We start from the raw sequence: 20,404 nt of genomic DNA, 5'->3' as shown, positions 1-20,404 counted from the left end.
GAAAGGACTCTGGTTGACAACAACAAAAAAATAACTTGTTGTTTAAGGTCTTGATGCTGGTTGTTGTTGCTATATTCCACGTTAGTCAAGACCCTTTTCATGTTTGAATGTTGGAAAAAAACCTCTTTCTTGGAGGCCTGTAGGAACTTCCCTTCTGGTTGGTCTAAATTCTGCTTCCTCCTATGTAAATATCAAATCTTTAAATGAGAACTTGTTTATTCAGTGTGTGTGTGTGTGTGTGTGTGTGTGTGTGTGTGTGGGGGGGGGGGGGGGGTGTGGGGGGGTATGTGGGTGTGTGTGTGTGTGTGTGTGTGTGTGTGTGTCGGCCAGGGTCTTGATCAGCTAAGTCTAAACTGCTTGAGGGCACTATGAGGTTGAATTCAAATGAAGTGTCCCATATTAGGTGCTCTATTTCTTCCAAGCTTCAGTCACATATTGATTGTATGTGTGTTTTTGTTTAGTGTAGTAATTTTATTTTATTAAACCACTGACCCATTTAACGTCTGACCTCCCACTCTGGTTCACGACTCGTCTGGTTTGCACTTCTACAGTTAACATGCTCTAAAAAATGTGTCAGTGGATGTTTGAGGTTGTCAGCACATGGTTTTTAAAAATAGGACCACTTTATGCACATTTCATTTATGTTCAGTATCAATGATGTTTTCAGCAGGAATTTACATTTAGAGCTGGGAAGTAATTTTTCCTTTACTAATTAATTATTCTTGCATAATCAGGCTTTTGACTATAGGCAGAAAATCTGGTCCAAGAGCTTCCTATTTGTACTGACATTAATATTAAGTAACCAACCCCAGTTTTTATTATTTATTAATTTAACATAGGTCAGATGAGAGGTTCTACAGACTACGTTGAAAACATTTGTTAAACTTTAAATTTGTTTAAGCGTTGTAGTCAACATTTTTCATAATATAGATAAGTAATGAAGTTATAGGGCGGCACGATATCGGAAAAAACCTGACATAGTGATATTTTGTTTTCTGCAGTATATATGATATGAAAAAAAATCACCAGATGACTCGAATAGCGCTATTTGGAAAAAATATATAATTCTAGAATGATTGGGGTGATATTGTAGGGGAGTGAATCTGCATAGAAAATAGGCTAATAAATAAATTGCAAGCACAGATAAATACAATAGAACAAAGATAAGTAAACAGTGCGTTATGTTTTTCAGGTAAGTCTAATAGTATTAAGGTACAGAAATTGAATAGTCAAAAGTAAAATAGCACTGCATGGTCTTTACTGTATAAATTAAATTAAATTAATTTGTGTTAAAGCTACAAAAGTGATTTTCTCTTTGTATTTTGCTGTTTGATTAACATTGTTGTCCAGTAGGAATATTAAGCTGTTGTCACTTTAAGACCGAATGCACTGATCCAATATATTGATACACATCTGTTTTGTTTCCCAGTTGCTTACATTCACGTAAGCCATGAACGACTGTGTTTAAGGGCTGCCCCCAACTATGTATCTAGTCAACTAGATGTCGTTCATTTAGAGCCATTTGTCAATTAATCGCACGTTTATTTTAATTTATTTGCTTAAATATATACGGGGGGGAATACTAAACCATAGTAAGCTTTTAATATAGGCCTGAGCGGTATGACGGTATATCATGACTATGCTATAAAGCTATATATAACCATGAGATCCAGACCAAAAAAGTTATGTGCACCTCTGTTTATATTGTAATTAGTAGAAGAATTAGTAGTAGTATTCTTATCTTATCAGTTAATTGTTCATTTTTTCCCCCCTGAAATACTGAATGACGACGTCTCAAGCATCACAACCCCTGAGTTCTGTTAAAATGACAACTGCATTTTCATTCGTAGATGGTTACCATGTTTTAGTTCTATATTTAAAAAAAAAGCTTGAATTGACTGATGCTAAAAGTGTAGTTGTTTTGCTTTTAGATCATATCACATGTGAATGTATCTTATTGTAAAAAAAGATAAGCTGATTTAGTGGATGAACTGAGTATAGTGGATGTGCCTTCAGAGAAAAACGCACCTTTCAGATCACATAATCAGAGAGTTTTTGTTTTTCGATTTGAATTGGTTTGTTTAAAAGTAGACATTTCAAGCTTTCTATACATTTCTCATATCTGCGAGGCCAGTAGCCTTGCCTATATGCTGAGTTTTGGTTCATTTTTGTGACATGCTCCTCTTTTGTGATATATAATCCTTCAGAAATCATTCTAATATGCTGATTTGACGCTTAGGAACAATTTCTTATAATTATTAATGTTGAAAATAGCTAGTTGTCTGGTTAATATTTTTGTGGAAACCATGATATTTTTGTGCAGTTCTTTGATGAATAGATAGTTCAAAAGAACCGCATTTATTTGAAATAGATTTTTTTTGTCACTTTTGATCGATTTAATGCATCCTTGCTGAATAAGAGTATTAATTATTTAATCGTATACTGACCGAAAACTTTTAAATGTAGTGTAACTTTAGACATGCTTTCTGCTTACCTATTTCAGTATTATTTTTTTTAATGGCACGGTCATCATTTAAAATTTTTACACATCTGACTGTAATATAAAGGAAAAGTACACCCAGAATTTTTTTTTGTCATTATATACTTTTCCAAACCTCTATGCAGTTATTTTTTCGTGGAACTCAAATACGTGAAGATAGAGATGATGATAATATTGACATTTTCATTAATTCCACACAATTCCACTATTACTTTAAGATGGCAAGAAAGAACATTGAAAGCATTATAGTGCTTGTGTGTGTTTCTCAGCTCTTTGATACATCAATGATCTGTAACGGTTACCAAAGCTTAGACTAAACAAGGGGCCGCTTACTTCAGCTCCACCTATGGAAATTAGAGATAATTTCAAAGATTGTATTACTTGTTGGATCAAATTTAAGTTATTATTAAGGCATCATTTCTTGGACACAAGACCTAAGTTATTTTCTACTATCTTTAGTTTTTTGTATAATTTCACTGGCCCGGCTTATTCGTGCAGTCAATCACAAACTGGCAACTGTTAATAGCATTTTGAGTAAAGTTGTAAAACATTTTGGCAATAAAAAAGCAGAGAAGTAAATTACCTAATCTGTTTTCCTTTCTGAATGGCTGCCGAGGGAATAAGAGCGCATGAAAGCAGAGTTGTACTCTGGATTTGTGCCTTGCCATTATGGCAATTTCTGCAAAGCTCTGCTCTAGATCAGGATTCTTCAGCAGGCGAAAACAGAGAGGCTAAGTCAGCAAACTATCCTTACAACATGGGATACATGAGCTACTACACAAAGCAGCCATGCTGTTTTACTAGACACTTTCAGTTGACCTCAGGTAGTCTCTGCATTTCTGTTGTATTTGCACTGACATTCATACTAAATAAAGGATGCATGTGTCCAGTGACACACCGATGAAGCCTTTGGAGTGAGTTAATTTGTAAGTTCTTCTTTATATATATATATATATATTTTTTTCCTTTTTTTTTTTTTGGAAACAGACTCCAGACTAAATTAGAAGCAAAACCATCTAACCTACAATTTATGGTGGTTTGACATCATGTGTAAATTTGTCTTCTTCAAAACACACCAAAAAAGAAGAGGATGAGACCATGACTGTGAGACAGCCAGTCTTCACAAAGTGCTAAAATATTAGATTCATCTAATACCCCTTTTCCACCAAAAAAGAACTGGTTCGGAACTGGCGCTGGTTCAAAGTTGGTTCAACTTTGGTGGAACCTGTTTGTTTTTCCATTGACTAGAGAGCCCAGTGAATGATGTTGTTATGTCACTGTGTACGTCGCCATACGTCTTAGCTAGAAATGCTTGCGCCAACTTCAAGCATAACAATTACAATGGCTGATTATATCGTCTTTCTGCAAATGTTTCTCCTGGCTTTGTGATCCTATATTGGGGTCAGAAGAAGACGTTTAGAACACATTTGTGTTCTAAACCCCGCCCCCAGCCCCCGACATAACATAAGCATGACTTGGTAAAAGAATAGTTCTAGTCCAGCAAAGAGTTGGTGTCACTTTGGAACCAATTTTCCTGGCCGAGAACCGGTTCTTTGGCTGTCGAAACACAAAGAACTGGCTCGCGAGTAGACACCGGGTCCGAACCGGCTCTCAAAATGCTTTGGTGGAAAAGAGGTTTAAGAGGAAAGATGGCAGCACATGGATTGGCGTTCGCTTAAAAAGGCTTGGGTTGTGTACTTGGTTATCTATTGTATAAACTTCACTTCCCAGAGAGCTGTAAGGTGCTTGACCTTGTGTGACCTGCCTCTTTTGAGATGGTCTTTTCAGGTGTAAAATGCAGGTGAAGTTAATGCAATTTTTGAGCGATTTCCCTTTTCTATATAGCTTCTTTCACAGAGATCCTATAAAAATATGGAAAACTGTTCCAACATATTGGGATTTTATTAATTCACAAATTGCGAGTACTTTCCCTAACCTAGAAATGTTACTAGGGTCTGATCCCGGGATCGCATTTGGCAGTTTGGCCGTAAAATCTCCAGAATCAAAGCCCTGTGTGGATGTCAGGTTTTGATTAATCTCTACCCATATACTGCAATATAATAAATAAAAATTGTTTAACATCTTTTTATTTTATTTCTATTTTATCATTATTTTACCATGAAATTCCCATTGAGAGAGACCTGGCCAAGGTAGCAGCCATACAAACTAACATCAAGATTAAAATGTCACGTCATCATGATAAATACATCATGATTAAAGTTGGGAGTCGAGAGAAATTCGGAAGTTTTGGTTCCGAAAACAGTTTTGGAGTGATGAGTGGGCTGGGAGTGGGAGTATAGTCTTCAATAGCGACGTCTCGCCTCATGAATATTAATTAAGTAGCCTGTCACTTAGGAGCTCAACCAATCAACGGAGTTCAGCACTGAAAAGCTACTCATAGGCCCTGTCCCAAATCATCTTCCTACACCGCTTTAACTGTCGGGAAGAAGTCTGCTGTGGAGCTCGCACCAGTGCATATCTTTGTGATTCTGCGGGCCACAATAATTGTGTAGTGAAAATATTCTGATATTGTGACAGCCTTAATATGATGTATTGTTCACTGTTGCAATATACCTGCCATGTTTTTAGCAGCCAGTAAACTGCCTCTTTGTCAATTCAGATCTTATTATTATTATTTTTTTTTAACAGCATTGCATCTCATTTGTGATACAATTTTCAAAACCGTTTCCAGTTACACAGCCCAACGATAACATTGACATCCAGCATTTGCTCCGATAAAATCAGTGTGAACGGGGCATACTTCACAGATTCTTCATCATCATGTTGGCCTGAACCGGTTTATTTTTGGCTCTCTCAACAGATGCTCCCGAAAGAATTCCTCAGAATATGTGGGCTGTACAGGGCATTTCATTTGATGATTTCAGCTGTAACATATTGTTTGTAGAAATACTGTGCTCAGACATAACCAGCTGAGGTAGGGATGAGTTCCTGTCAGACAGACACCCTGACCTCTTCCCTGTGTTTTCCATGAGATGTCTCTGCTATCTCTGGCATCGCTGTGTAAATAACCTCTGTCAACAGAGGAACTGTGTGCGTATGCTGCCGATCACATTCTTCTCAGACTCTTGCAACTCTCACAGTCAGATTTAAGGATTTTCTTAATGCGTTGTCTAACTCTGTACACTTTTTTAAAGACTCTGGAAATGGCTGGGAGATGTTTGTGTCTGGGTGTCCTTGGTAATGATTAGGTAGCGGAGAAAAGCACATTGCTCTGACGTCATTTTGTTTGCCCCCAAAATTTGATGGATAACATACCGCTTTGCTTGGATATGTGATTCCAGCTGTCACTGTTCCATTGTCCCCATTAACATACCTAGTATATTTCAGTAAAACATTGTTTATAGGCTGTGCTCTGCTGGCCCGTGGCCCAGCCGCTTTGAAGTTTTTGCTAAAAAAGAGGTCAAACAATGGTGGCTGTAAAGTGCAAGGCCTAGATTTCCACACGGTTCTTTGCTTGTCTTGGTGCGGAATGTTTATTCAGTCTTTAAAGGTCAGAACCAACTATATAAGGGTACTCTTTGAATATTGGACTAGTCAGGTTCATGTTGAACTTTAGATAGCGCTTTAACCCTTGTGTTTGGGTTAGAAAACTTAGTACGATTGTTAAGGTGAGGCATAAAATTTACCCTAATTGGATTTAATAGAATTAACCAGAAATCTATGGAAAAATAAAAAAATCTTTAACATTTATTTTTCACACACATTACAAAAATTAACTTTAACATATTTTTTTATAAACTAAATATTTATGCTGAATATCTAAATACCCTCATAGGTATTACCCTCATGATGCGTTAAAAGTTTTCATTTCGGGTTTGTGCAGCTGCCTGAAATTTAAGTTAACCTGCAAACATTATAGTCATAATAAAAAAAAAAGATCTGTACACACATTTCGCAAATCATCAGTGTCGACACTTTGCAGGCATTATCGTGATCCTAAATGCAAAAAAGAAGTGAAAAAAAAATTCACAAAATATCAAGAAAAACATCATAGGTTAACTGGTATCTCTGACAACTCAAAATCAAAATGTGTCAAATAGAGGATCAATTCATCCCGAAATGAATGTTTCATGTAGTTCAGATAAATTTTTGACTACATGTATGATACTTTTATGGTGCTTTTAAAGTGGCGACTGGCCAAGAATGAATACATCATTTTAATTTGTGGGTGAGCTGTTCCTTTAAGGACAATCAATACATTTGAAATTGTGAATGTACAATATCAGTTTCAGTATGTGTCATAAAATGCAAATATACCATTTGTTGGTCAGATAAACTATTAATTTCTTCTTTTGTTTTGCTTTATCAGCTTGTAAGCCTATTTGATATGAAAAGGCTTTTGTGTTGTTCTGTACAAGTGCTTGTTAAGTACCTTTATGTATCCGTGCTTCTCCGGCAGCATGTCACAGATATCTTTTTATCAGAAGCTTGATCACAGCATGAGTTTCACGCGGACTTCCTTTCTTTGCAGTTGAGGTGGTGGTGGAGTATGATTATGAAGCCCTCCAAGAAGATGAGTTGACCCTCAGGCTTGGAGACGTGATCAGAAATGTGCGACGAATCGATGAGGATGGATGGATGGAAGGAGACCTCAATGGGAAACGAGGCCTTTTCCCGGACAACTTTGTAAAGGTAATTTTAAGAATGTATAGTATATTGGCTTTAAGTAAGGTGATAAGTAAATAATGGAGGTTAAAAAGCTTTGCGGTTAGCACAAGGCCAAAAATAAAAGATAATAGGAAGGAAATGTTTATCTTCAGGTATGGCATTACAAGTTTTGAATTCTGTTTGAAATCTTAGCATGTGCCATTGCATTTACAATCTCACATCTTAAGTAGTGTTTTGAGTTATTGCTGAGGCATCTTGAGGAAACCCACATTAAATGGCAAATCTTGTCAAAGGCAGGACATTATTGCTTTGGTTTCCTTGCGGAGATCCTTTAGGAGGCTGTGAGGTAATCTTTCACTCCCTGAACTGAACTTTGATCCCGGAAAGATTTGATAGTCGGCACTCAGGTGGTTTTAGGAGAGGACCATGGAAAGCGAGCAGGTAGGATTTCATTTTAGTTTGTCTGTCAGATCGTATCTTGGGCTCGTTGTGTCTGGAAGACGGTGTTACTGGTAGTGTTTTGTCTTAAGCTGGTTTTTCGTTCATTCAGTTTCTCTTAACATGGCACTTCATTTGATTGCTCGTTTCACTGAATCACCAGACAGATCACAGATAGCACAGGATTTAAACGGCACTTACAGGAAAAAAATAACCAATTAAATTAAGTTTTTACACAAACTGCTCTATTTTATTGTGTGTTGAAAGTAAATTTGCTGGGGTTTTTTTTTTTTCATTTGGAACATTTGTATTTTGAGTAAAGATTTTATTTTTATTCAGCCAGGATTAGTTTCCAAACCAAGTTAGTTCTTAACTTAGGACATCTGTAATTTAATATACTAATCCAGACATGATTGATATATATATATTTTTTAATCAATGATCTAAAATAGGAGTGACTTGTTTTCTGCATGAGGGTGTTACAGTAGATCATGTGCTGCTCTAGATGCATGAATCATAAATTCTATTGAAATAAACTTGGACATCAGTAAATAATCTCTGTAGTAGTACTTACTTGATTTATTTATTCAAATGTATTTAATTTTTGTATTATTAGAAAATCAAGAGCTTTAAAAAGGTTGGGAAAGCTGACCTCAAATTAGTTGAGGAGAGGGGAGTAAGAAAAAGGAATTTGTTTGTCAGCATCTCAGAGAGGAAGTTTGGAGCGGATGCAGACTGTGGCATTCTCCATTCTGCACCGGAGCTTACAGGAAAGCTCCACACACCTGTCTCTCCAACCCAAACCGTGTCTGAGTCCATCTGAACCCAGCTAAAAAGGCCACTGGAGAGTTTCAGTGATACTACTGTAACAGTACTATAATGCTATATTACCTTGATATATATTGCATTGTACTACGGAATGATTACAGTCCTCTCACTCCATCAGTCTCAGCTGCTCTTCGCTATATTGTCGATCATATAGGTAGCCACGAACATCTGATTCAAGCATCAGACTTTCAAATTCCTCTTCATCCATACCATATTGAGTGCCTTCCGCCATTGTCGTAACTTCACATCTGGCTGGCTCCACAGCGCCTGTTAGCTTAGCTTCCAAACAAGACGGTGGATATTGCTTTTAGTTTCTGCAAGTGAAGTCCCACCCACTGATCTGTAATAGGTCTGTAGTGTGAGTGGGTCCCACCCCCTGGAAAAATGAGGAACGAGTGTTTGTAGTCTCAACCCCTCTACAAAGATATGGGACTTCCTGCGTAGAATGATGCAAAATGAATATTTTTACATCATTATAAGCAGGAACTGCAACACTGAAATCTGTATTTCTCCCGTTTCAGGAGAAAATGAGGGGATAATGCACGACCATTCAAAAATATGACATAAAAATATCAACTAAAATAACTAGCTTCCAGCAGACGGCCGTACGCAAGTGGACTTGCGCCAAAAGAGTAACACTTGATGATGTAGGAGTAACGTAACGCCTCTCACGGTTCAAACCCAAACAAACAGGGCTGGTAAGCCGCGTTCGTCATTACGTTGTGCGTCAAGTTCAAGTGTTACTCAAGTCGACTTGCGTACGGGCCGTCTGCTGGAAGCTAGTGATTTTAGTCGATAAAGTTTTATATATGGAATGGATATTTTTCTAACACAAACACATCGATTCACTTCAGAAGGCTTTTATTAACCCCCGGAGCCGTTTCGAGCATTTTTATCACGGATGGATGCTATTTGATGGACTTCTAAAAAAAATATACCTATTGACTCTCACTATAAAGCTTGAAAGAGCCAGGACATTTTTTAATATAACTCTGATTGTTTTCGTCTGAGAGAAGAATGTCATATACACCTACGATGGCTTCAGGGTGAGTAAATCATGGGTTAATTTTCATTTTTGGGTGAACTATCCCTTTAAGCATTTTTTAAACTGATCAGCTATCCTTAGCCTGAACCTTTATTTTACTTCAGCTATGGCACTGGTGTCGTGCAGTAGGTGGCGGTATGCACCTTCAAGTGGGTTTGCCAACCGCCATTAAAAGGGAAAGAAACAGTTCAAATGGGCGTGCGTGATGCGTGAGAACCAATGAGGTCTGTTCTATCGTTTTACACACGCTTCCGTGATGAGCATATTTGATGCGCACTTTTGTAACGAATCACTCAAATAATTTATTTACTGTTTATTTTTATCTCCCTTTCAGAATATCTGAGACGTCGTTGCCATAACGCGTTTCAGTGGGTTACGTCGGGCTTCGAACTTAACTGAAAGACTGGCATTCTGACACCATGAATGTCATGTTTTTTAACCTTATCTCTACTTTTTTTTCTTTTTGTTGCAATTATTCTGCTTACAGTACAGATAAAATTCAAGTTTATATCAGTAGTCCCATATTCATAATTTTGACCACACAGTCTGTTTACAATGTCTGCCATTGTAACAGATGGTTACGTTTGTGTGTGTGTGTGTGTGTGTGTGTGTGTGCGGGATTTCTATCGGTAGATACTCAATATTCAATGACTTGGATTGTGACTTGGACCAGCACATTTCTCCCCACATAGCAAACCCATAATACAGCGAGGGAGAAGAACCACATGAAACTATATATTTTTTCTAACAGGGTAGTAAAAGTTTAGCTGGCTAATATGAGCTGTTACTGTGGCTGAGCTGGTTAAAGCGTTAAGCCTTGTTTATACTGGACGCGTCCGCATGAGCCCAAAGATGCGTGCGGCAAATATGACGTGATTGTAACAGCGCGCGCGCCTCCGTATCCCCTAGACACCATTTACTACACACAATAGGCTTTTTTTCTCTGATTTTGGAAACTCGATCGACTTAAAATGCTTCCAAGATCGACGGGTTGGTGATTCCTGTAACGTTACTGTTTTACGGTCAATGACAATAGTACTAATCAGCTGTCTCACGAACGTGCAGCACATTTATCCCCACATAGCAAAGCCATAACACAGCGAGGGAGAAGAATTAAGTTACATGAAACAATCCAACTACATATTTTACACCACTGACAAGGGAAAAGTCACTACTCACGGTGTTTATGGCTAGCTTCTAGCTAGAGATGCTCCGATCAGCATTTTTGGGGCCGATCACCGATTACCGATCACCAAAATCATGATCTGCCGATTGCCGATCACAGAATGGCAGGGGAATGGGAATCTTTTATCTATAATCTAGCAGAGTTTGCACCATTTGTCGAAATGTGTTTATTTAATTGTATTTAGAAAATGAGATGTCTTAAGGCTACTGTAGGCCAGGTTTCCCAAATAAGGCAGAGTTACATTAAATTATTCCAAACAAAGGGGGGTCAGGCAGACCAACACACATCAGATCAGCCTAATGGGAGGGGATCAAGTTACACTTAGGCATATTTGGAAATTGTAGCCTCTTAATACACCCACTACATTTACTAATTGGCAACAAAATGTACAACTTGTTACACCAAAACTGGCTACTGATAAAAGGACAAAACTATGGCAAGTTTTTTTCTGTTATTATTATGAACGTCTGATGCAGTTGAGCAGAATGCTCTTTTATGAAGTTACTTCATTAAAGGACATATTTAATCAGATTATGCCTGAAAAATCATATGTTCATTTAAAAATATATATTGTATAAAATTAGGGATGGCCCGATACCGATACTGGCATCGGGGATCGGGTCGATACTGTCCTCATATACTCGTACTCATAAAAATTCGCCGATACCACGCCCCGATACCACGTACATTTTGCGAAACGAAACTGGCCGCCGCGAGTGCTTTGTCGAGGTGAACTGAGGCATAGGGACGTGCACTCCAAACGCAAAAGAGTGCGGCGCGGCACTAGATCTGATGGCCGAGCGCGAGCGCGGGCGCAGGCGGTAATGCACTCACTCTGTGTGTGCGGGTTCCGGGAGAATAAAACGATTCGCGGGACTCCCGCAAACTAGACATATCTATGAATACAACATATTAAAACTAATAGATTTTCATTCATCTGTTGCAGAAAAGCAAGAAGAACAACTAAAACAAAATAGAAACGATTTACAGGCCAGAGTTTCTATTCATAACATGTTTGCAGCGTTGAGCGATGTAGCCAATCACAGACATGTGTGTTGATTTCTTGAACGCAATGGCTAATCAGAAGCATTTAAGATAGACTCCCCTCACTGCTCAAAACTTTTTTGTTCAGTGCTGAATTCTGTATGCTGGCAAATCCTCTAATTATAACAAACAAAGTGTGGATATTATGAAAGATTCATTGTGCAGTCAGCTTCATTGATAATAACAGATGTGTGAGATCGCGATGAACTGTCAGCTTTTTAGGAATTAGACTATTAAGGGAGCGCACTTTGGGCGCATTCAGTCATGTCAGACCATGCACGCAGTAACTGCTTGCTTTTATGTTAAATTAACAGTGGTTTGTGTGTTAATACATTTATTATTTTACTCATTATTATTTATTTTTAGACTTGTTAAAACAAGCAGAGAAAAAATAAAAACAGTCTTCTAACCTGTGTTCTAAAATAGTCTTCTGTCTTCTTTTCTGGGAGCCTATAGTTACTTTTGCGGTAGAAATATCGGTATCGGTACTCGATATCGGCAAGTACACAAATGTAAATACTCGTACTCGTATCGGTTTGAAAAAAAATGGTATCGGGCCATCCCTATATAAAATTACTTCTTGTTTTGTTTTGTTTTATTGTATTTATATGATATTTGTATTTTTATTACTGAATTTTTGCCATGAAAATAAATTTGAATGCTGACATGGCATTAAATAAAATAATCTGAATCTGAATCTGATGAAGGCTAGTTGGGAACCAACTGCGTCAGATCAAAAAAAATAAAATACCACCACCACTTTTGAAACATCTCGCGGCACAAATGTACCAATACAAATAAATAAAAACATCTCCAGTTAACTCGGAGCATTCATTTTGTTCATTTGTTAAATAAGAGGCGATCTAGCGCTGAAATTTTTTTTTTTTTATCAAGTGATCAAAGTGCTTGTTTGCCGCAGTGCTCAGTGGCGCAGATACCGCGTTCTGTTGTGGCTCGCGCGGTGCACGGTCTTCACTCGGGCGCGCGCTTCAATCCGTTGGGAGACTTCCTATTCGTTCCGGTGAAGGAGAACTCATGTTGCCACAGCTAAGCTCCACTCTGCTGTTGTGTGCCCGTGCGCCATGGATGCAGGTGGGAAAAAGTCGCGCGAGTAATTTACGTCATGTGATCGGCTTTTTTGATCTGCGCTTTTGGGGTTCGCCGATCAATCTATTTTTAGCCAATATCGGCCGATCACGATCGGCGTCCGATCAATCGGAGTATCCCTACTTCTAGCTTTCTGCGGCTTCTCTTTCAAGGTAGTGACGAAACGCACTCTGTAGCGCTGTTTGTTCGCTGTCGGCTACTGTAGAAACGTGACGTCACAATATGTCGACCTTCATAGAAGCGGATTCCCACGCCTATGTAGATATAAATGCCTCATTCTAAGGTAATAAAAACATTACGGTTTATTAAGTAAGTTCTTTATACACCACTGAACACATAGTTATGGATGTCATATTGCATTTCTGTTAATAGATACTAAAATTTTTTACACATTGCACCTTTAAGTGTTAGCCTATACTTTAGAATCCTCCTATATCCATAAATGTTTTTAGAATGATCTTGCGGAAATTCCATTCATTGAGAGATAAAAACACAGAGCAAGTTTCAACTAGATGGGTGAGAACATGTCTGTCTGTTTTGCTGGAGATCTTATCACTCCTTCAAGTTTCTCGCATGTCGCTCTCTCTCGGTCTCTCTCTCTCTCTCTCTCTCTCTCTCTCTCTCTCTCTCTCTCTCTCTCTCTCTCTCTCTCTCTCTCTCTCTCTCTCTCTCTCTCTCTCTCTCTCTCTCTCTCCAGCTTTTTCAGATGGTGTGAGGGAGGCTGTGCTGTTTGGGAATTTACATATGTTTGAAAAAGGTGTATGTGTAGGTGCTAGTTGGTGGTTTCTGTGAAGTTATATATGACGTGGGTGTGACTTGTTAAAGTAGCAAATTTTAACCTAACAAAGAGTTCATGGTAAAATCAACAGAACTTACAGGTGCTGCTTTTCTTGTTTTATAGATGCTGCGTTCATTCCAGTTCAGTTAATTAATTCATTCATTTTTATATATGTACACACACACACACACACACACACACACACACACACACACACACACACACACACACACACACACACACACACACACACACACACACACACACACACACACACACACACAAACACACACATATATACAGTATATATATATGTGTGTGTGTGTAAGTATATGAATGACTGACTGAACTGGAATAAATGCAGCTCCTATAAAACAAGAGAAGTAGCACCTGTAAGTTCAGCCATGGTAGATATATTTGCACCTCTATGAGTGACAAATATGTGTAAATACAGAGACAAATCAATGGGTTTGTTTACACCTGGTCACTTCATGCATTGTCTCTGATCAGATAGCTATCTGATGGTGAAAAGTGAAAACACCAGTGTAAATGCTTATCCAATCGCTTCTGAGACGGATTTATATCTGATTGCTTAAACCACTTCAGGAGATGGTCTGAGACGCATTCCAAACGAAACTGTTAACGGAAAGTGTAAATGCATCTAGTTGTTAAATCTGCATATGTAAATTTTACTCATCCCAAAATGTTAAAAAACAAAGAGCGTTTTATAGGCTATAAAACGTGTTCTAGCCAGATATGACAGCGCTACTGCAACATGAATCACCGCAGAGAAGTACTCGAGTATCTCTTCAGCAAGCCGAATCGCAAACTGACACAAATGAAACTGAAAGTCGCAGACGTTCAACACACAGTCATCTTTATAATGAGAGACTAAATTATCTTACCAGTGCTGATGCTGCTCTCTCCCTCATTGCGGTCTTTGATTTTGAAATTAGCTGATGATAAATTAAAGGGTAACTAAACCCCTGGTCAGAGCCGGACTTCACTCACTGGCAATATTTGAAAAATGCTAGAAAAGTGGGCAGAGCCCAGCTGAGGGGGGGGGCGTGCACCTGAGGCGCATCTCTCTGTAGGCAAGGGCGTGGTTAGCTCTGACGTCAGAGGGTACCACAACTTCCAATAGGAAAATTCAACTGCAGTAGCCACCGTTCAACCTGAAGAGGGCAGCACTCAGATGTTTTTACACCATATATTGTAGAATTAAAACACTTTAAACCCAAATGTCAATCAATGAACAGCATTTATGAAGGTCCATTCTTACAGATCATTAACTAAAAAAGTTGTTTTAGTGTTTAGTTACCCTTTAAATACTGCTCATATCTGTTGCTGTCGTTGACGTGTGAACTTTGCGGAGACACATTTATGTGGCCAAGTGTAACGAACCGTTTGACCAAATCAGATATCCATCCGATCAGTAAAAACACATGAAGTGACTAAGGCTGAGCAATTTTATCGATTCTGTGATCTAAATCGATATTTCTTTTACCAAGAAAGTATTGATTTTTAAGGTGCGAGTATCGATACATAAGTCCCATTTAAATCCCCCGTGTTTACCCCCGTTCGCTTTAAAGCTCGTACGTTATCGGTTCTGCTGTCGGTACTGGAGAAATTAAGAAATTACACGTACTATTTATTATTGCTGTAAAGATGTAATCTTGAACGTGTTTATCTCGCCAGCCAGTTCTATATATATTAAATATTAAACCATTAGTCTGTGATGCAAATTTGCTATTCGCAGTCCAAAAGAGAGAGAGAGCGATCTCTCACGCGGAGCCACAGCACGCACTACACCACAGCCCTGCTTAATGAGTGACGATGAGGACAGAACTAAACATTCAAACGTGGTTACACTTTAGATGTGGGATATTATTCTAATTTTATTTTACACAATAATCTGCGTAAGAGACGCTGTTCACAAGGCGAAGCGCGCTCCGAAATGGACTACAACGAGACAAGAAAAGTGTACTTGACTTTGGGCTTCATGTGCGCATCTAAACTATTAAATATACACAAAAATATAAAAATGACCAGCTCTGAGATTCACTGAAACACAGTTTATTCACTTAAACACAGTTTATGTCTTAAATGGACGTAAATAGTTGGGAGAAAATGATGGTGCATCAGTCACCTATTAGATCTGCACTCGGTCTTAAAGGGGCAGCGTCTAATAAACCTGCTGACTATTGAGCCATTAATGCGAATCAAACAACAAAAGGCAGAGAAAATCACACACAGATCTTGAATGAAAAACTTAAACTTTAATAAGCATTAATCTATCAATGATAAACTATGCAGTGTTATTTTACATTTGATTACTAAATTAGATTTCTTTTCAGACAGAAACACTTACCTGAAAAGTAATTTTAGTTGACCTTCCTGAAATGAAAGCACTGTATATATAATTTGTATCTTTGTTTAATTGTATTATTTTTTTTGACCATGTGTTTGTACTTGTTTTTGCTTATCGTATCCTATCTCATGTATATAAAACAAAAAAGCCTGCACAGAGCTGCATTACAAATAGATATTTTATTTGTTTTGATAAAGCATTGCTTTTTCTTTTGCTATAGATATTTTACATTTCAAAATATAAAGCAAATGTTAATTATCACCCGAATGTTAAAAAAAAATCACACCAAAAAGAACCGATAAGAATACAGTTAAAGTACCGGATCGATAAGCAGTATCGGTAAGAGTAGTAATACCGTTAAAACCTTAACGATACCCATCCCTACCTACGAGCCCACCTAAAACGTCACCACCCGGACAATGTAATGCTAAACTGTTCAGAACAGGCCACTTGCTGCACTTTTTAACTCTCCATTGTTAATTGCAACACTGCAATTTATTTACTTTTCAAAGGCTTGTAAGCTACAGTTTGCACTGTTTCAATAAATGAAACTAATTTTCTCAACACATCTTTGATTCATTTTGTCCAGCATTTGCAAGCTGTAGACTCTCTGTCCAGTCAGAGACATATATTTTGATGTTTTCAGTTTTCAGTTCAATTAATTCAATCCAAGTAAATGGAACACACAAGATGTCACCAAAATCACTCTGTCCCCTTTAAATCTTTCAGACAATGATGTAAGTGTATCGAATTATATCGAATCGTATCGTTGGCTGAATATCGTGATATATATCATATCGTGAGCTGAATATCGTGTATCGTATCGTAAGATTAGTGTATCGCTACAGCCCTAGAAATGACCAGGCCCAATACTCTGCGAAATGACTTGTTAAGGGCTACAACATCCATCAGGTTCCAAATAAACAGAAAATTGCCTTTTCCTTTGTGCAGTGTTTTATTCACTGGATTATTAAAAAAAGGCTTTACCATATGATTATTTAATATTACAAGTATTTTCATTTAATTTTCAGGATGTTTTGATGATATATTGTGATTGCGGAATACAATTACTTATACATGGTGTAAGATTTTGGTCATACTACCCACCTATATTCATACATATCAACAAATGATAAAATATGTGATTTCTTTTTCTTTTTCTTTTTTTTTAAATCAGGTCAAAAAAGAAGAGCCAAAGTCCAAAGAGGAGCCAAAGGAGGCTAAAGAAGTGAAGGAGGCAAAGGATGAGACTCCATTACAGCGGCGAACATCAAAGAATGTAGCAAGCCTGGTGCAGAGGATCAGTACCTACGGCATCCCGACCGGAGGACTCGGCTTACAACCCCATTCTCAACCCCGTGCCTCAAAAAAGAGTGCGTTTCTATTTTTATTTCAAATTTATTTAACCTAAAGATGCTGTAAACTATTTTGTTCAGAATACCACACATAAAATGTTCATACTACCTGTCTCTGTGTCTGCTCTAGACTATGTAAACAGCAAAAAAAAAGAAAAGAAAAAGCCCACGCTTCATAAACTGTATCCAATCAGAAACGCTCTCTACCTGTAAATCATTTTGCACGTATTTGAGTTTGCTGACATCGGGTTGAATGACATGTCTATGGAGGAAGGCCACATGGTCAATGTATTGGGGTGGTCTAATTCAGTCTAGTGGAAGTCAGAGTCATGGCTTACAGCATTTTTAATGTTAATTAGCTATTGGTGTGTCACTGTTTAAGAGCTTTTTTATCATTAATTTGTCACCGTTGGCTGATATGATTTTTATATGGTACCGCGTATGGTAAATTATTTTGTTACTATATGTCATTGGTCTTTGTTTGACTGGAATTAGAGTTTAGAAAAAGAGTTTAGCAGATAACAGCTTTGGCCTGTAGTGGGCAGCAATAGCTTTCCTGTTTGCTCATGAAGCCTGTTTTCATTTCCTCTGTCTGAGACTTGAGTGTATGGCTGTCTAAGATTTTTGAGGAAGTCCACTTGATCCTCTCCAGCTGCATAGGAACATTATCACAGAACACAGCGAGTGTGATGCCATCCTACATTCAAGGCTTCTGCTGACCAAATCATCTAAAACATAACTGATAACTGTGGAATGTAGTTGCGCTTACTCTCTTCCTCTGTGCAGGTATATCGCATTGTACCCTTGAGGAATTATTGGATATTTTGTTTAGTTTTTGCCCAATGCAGCTTTCATTTCGAGCTAACCGTAGAAATAGTGTTCAGACGGGCCTCTTCTAAACGGTACTGTGGTGCATTAGTAGAATTAGATAGTAATACCATGATACTGAATGATGACTATGTTCACATACTACAGTATTTACATAATACTCCAAAATACACTTCTGTTCAAAAGTTTGTGTTAGTATGAATTTTTAAAGAAATGTATACATTTATTCACCAATAATGCATTAAATTGACCATAAAGACATTTGTAATGTTTCAAAAAATAAATATCAAATAACTTTATTTTCATCAAATGTTTCTCTTTCTTAAGACTAATTCGTCAAATTGTCATTCAGACATCACAGGAACCTTTTAAAGGTCAATTTTAAGGTCGATATGTCGTTTTACTCATCAATAGTTAGCAACATATACAGTACACTACTGTTCAAAGGTTTGGAGTCGGTAAGTTTTTTAAAATGTTTTTAAAAGAATTCATTATAAATGTCTTTACATCCTTTCTAAATAAATGCATACATTTAAAAAAAAAAATCATGAATCTTGAAAAGTGCACCTTTTTCACAGCTGGTGACTGTTAATGTTTCTTAACTTGGCCTGTAAAAGACCTTAGTCAGGTTATTTTATGTTGACTTAGCACTGATGAAACAGAGCTGTAAGGGACAGACTTACAGTCTTTACAATGGCAAGCACTGTATAAATTCTTAGATCTTGTAATTGTCACAACTCTAAACTTTCAAAACTGATTTGTAGAGTATTGGCCTAATGAATTTTGATTTCTGAAAGAGGTTTCGTCAGCCGAACAATCGGTATGTTGTTAAACAACAGTATAGTTCATTGCGCGCACTGTACTTCTCCCCCTCACAGCCTTTCTCATTAAAGGGCACGTGAATCATCTCAAGGAGAGGGTGTGGTGTTTGTGTGTGAGTGTGTATGTGTGCATTCAAGTTCAATAAAGACTCTTCCTGATTTGGTTGGTTGTCACTCGTTGAGCCCTCTTCAGGTAGCTAGGGGAAATGTATCCCTTGCATGTCTACTGTTGGCTGAGCATGTCAGGCCAGATCCAGAGTGACTTTATGTGATTTCATTACAGAGCCCAAGAAGCGTCAGTGCAAAGTTCTGTTTGATTATGTGCCTCTGAATGAAGACGAGCTGGAACTGAAGGTTGGAGATATCATTGACATCACTGAGGAGGTCAGCAGCTTCTGTCTTTAGTGTATATTCTCTGTTTATAGAAAATCACACACTGCACATGCGGTGTGAGATATGATGATACTGAAAATGTTCCTTCATTTGAATGTCTCACAAATTGAGCATCATTTGCTTGTAATTTCATTTACCCATTTGCTCAGCTTTTTCTCATGGGGTAATAATAAAATGTAGTATATTTATAGTTTTAATAAAAGTTTCTGCCCAAACATTCTTTTATTCATTCATATAAGTGGATCTCAACCAGTGGGTTGTGAAAAAGTCAAAGGTATATTCTGATAGGCTGGCAGATGTCTAGAATGTATTTTATTAAATGCAAACAAAACAACGCACTTAGCCATATCATTGTGCATATAGAGTAAATGAATAAAATAAATGGGCTTACATAGGGTAAATGCTTCACTTTAGGGCTGCACGATTTGGAGAAAAAAATCAAATTGTTAGACTAAAAATATAATATACTATAATAATAATATAATATACATTACTCCAGTCTTCAGGGTAACATGATCCATAAGAAATCAGTCTATTATGCGGATTTATTATCAATGTTGGAAACAGTTGTTCTGCTTAATATTTTTTTAAAACCTGTGATATTTTTTCAGGATTCTTTGATGAATAAAAGGTTAAAAAAAGAACAGCATTTATTTAAAATAGAAATCTTTTGCAACAATATTTACTACTGATCAAAAGCTTGGGGTCAGTAAAACAATTTTCTTTCTTTTTTTGAAATGAATAATTTTATTCAGCAAGTATGTATTAAACTGATGAGAAGTGATAGTAATGATTTTATAATGCAGAAAATATTTCTATTTTGAATAAATGCTGTTCTTCAATTAATCCTGAAAAAAGTATCACAGGTTCCAAAAAATATTAAGCAGCGCAACAGTTTCCAACATTGATAATAACTAAGTATCAAATCAGCATATCAGAATGATTTCTGAAGGATCATGTGACCCTGAAGACTGGAGTAATGGCTGATGAAAATTCAGCTTTGCATCACAGAAATAAATTATATTTTAAAGTAAATCAAAATTGAAAACCATTGTTTTAAATTGTAATAATATTTCACAAT

General features: G+C 37.3%; 1 protein-coding gene across 6 annotated transcripts in view; it reads left to right on the top strand.

Annotated features, from left to right (window-relative positions):
* cd2ap (CD2-associated protein) overlaps nucleotides 1-20,404 on the top strand; it is a 57,239-nt gene that overhangs the window by 4,624 nt on the left and 32,211 nt on the right. For 4 of the 6 annotated variants that reach the window (XM_077220195.1, XM_077220194.1, XM_077220193.1 and 1 more), the window contains exons 2-4: nucleotides 6,993-7,153; nucleotides 17,104-17,299; nucleotides 19,214-19,314. In XM_077220195.1, the coding sequence (XP_077076310.1) occupies nucleotides 6,993-7,153; nucleotides 17,104-17,299; nucleotides 19,214-19,314 (458 nt within the window). Of the gene's footprint in view, nucleotides 1-6,992; nucleotides 7,154-7,455; nucleotides 7,571-17,103; nucleotides 17,300-19,213; nucleotides 19,315-20,404 lie in introns of those variants that run through there. The other 2 variants (XM_077220197.1, XM_077220196.1) reach the window with 1 other exon arrangement.

The sequence above is a fragment of the Siphateles boraxobius genome, unplaced genomic scaffold, assembly GCF_051911475.1.
Source record: "Siphateles boraxobius isolate OS27281-9 unplaced genomic scaffold, OSU_SipBor_1 8, whole genome shotgun sequence".
Classification (NCBI taxonomy): Eukaryota; Metazoa; Chordata; class Actinopteri; order Cypriniformes; family Leuciscidae; genus Siphateles; species Siphateles boraxobius.
Note: the sequence above shows the minus strand (reverse complement) of the source record. Positions and strands in the feature narration are given on the sequence as shown.